The sequence below is a fragment of the Coenobita brevimanus genome, chromosome 4 (genome assembly GCF_032717465.1).
Source record: "Coenobita brevimanus isolate Jiangsu-jjx chromosome 4, ASM3271746v2, whole genome shotgun sequence".
In the NCBI taxonomy this organism is placed as follows: domain Eukaryota; kingdom Metazoa; phylum Arthropoda; class Malacostraca; order Decapoda; family Coenobitidae; genus Coenobita; species Coenobita brevimanus.
Genome location: NC_136957.1, coordinates 36,394,704 through 36,395,745, shown reverse-complemented (window position 1 = coordinate 36,395,745; position 1,042 = coordinate 36,394,704). Strand labels below are relative to the sequence as shown.

General features: G+C 44.5%; 1 protein-coding gene across 1 annotated transcript in view; it reads right to left on the bottom strand.

Annotated features, from left to right (window-relative positions):
- The window catches only part of LOC145396716 (uncharacterized), an 8,148-nt gene extending 7,492 nt beyond the window's left edge, over positions 1-656 (bottom strand). Inside the window, exon 1 of the mRNA XM_080270006.1 lies at positions 529-656. Within this exon, the coding sequence (XP_080126132.1) occupies positions 529-637 (109 nt within the window). The 5' untranslated portion in view covers positions 638-656. The remainder of the gene's footprint in view (positions 1-528) is intronic.
- Between the last annotated feature and the right edge of the window lie 386 nt (positions 657-1,042).

Sequence of the window (1,042 nt, the reverse complement as noted above, 5' to 3'; positions counted from 1 at the left end):
ACCCTTAAAGCTGGGTGCCGAAGGCCCCCAAGGGAATGGTTGGTTATGTAAAGGAAATGTGTGAGCTGGGGGCGAAATATTCCTGGCAGGGCGTCTACATAACATCAACATCAGTGGCGTAGCCAGAGTGGTGGCTAGGATGGCCCTGGCTACCCTTAAAATATGTCTGGCCATCCCAGTGACCACCACAGTTTTTCGGGGGAATACTTGCAGATTTCCCCTGGGTTTGGCCATCCCGTGGCCACTGCAGTATAAAAATCATAGCTACGCTCCTGCGTAATACGCTTTTGCTTGAAACATGACTGAAACATTACATGGTCACAAGCACTGGCTTTTGACCATATATTGCACGCTGGGGGCGATGTATGACGTGGTCATGTGCCTTGTTTATGGTTGACCTTTTCTTTGAACACAGCTTTTTCGTGTAGTGCACTTTTATTTTTTTTTCCATAACTCAACTATGGTAAACTATTTTGTAACTCTTAACAGCGATCCTTTTCCTATTAGGCTGAGTTAACTTTTTCTTACTTGTATCGTCGACTGGCAGACTGACTCCTACCGCCGCCAAGGTGAGCGCCAGAAACACGAGCAAGAAAGTGTCCACCATCTTCCCGCCTCTCCTGGTCGTCGGCTCCATTACCTTTCACTACTCCGAGTCTCACACTTCCGCCAATGTCGCCAAAACAGCCATCAGAACTACATAAACACGATTACAGTCCCACCCAAGACCCACAAGACTGGCTTTAGAAACTTGGGGTGGACAAGACGGGACATCCTGCCGACTTATCAGAATACAGGATGTCGGATGCAAGCTTGTACAACTTGCGTTATATGGATTTCTTTTATTACTTGCATTTTTCTTCCACAGGCCGATATTTAAATTTGAAAGAGGGATAAAGGTGTTATACTGAATTCGGTTTGCCTGCTGATATTCTTGATTAGATATTTCAAAAACTCCACGGGAACGAAAATGACAGTAGACAAATGAATTTTAATTTTTCTCCCACATACCGATATTTAAATTTGAAAAAAGGGTAAAGGT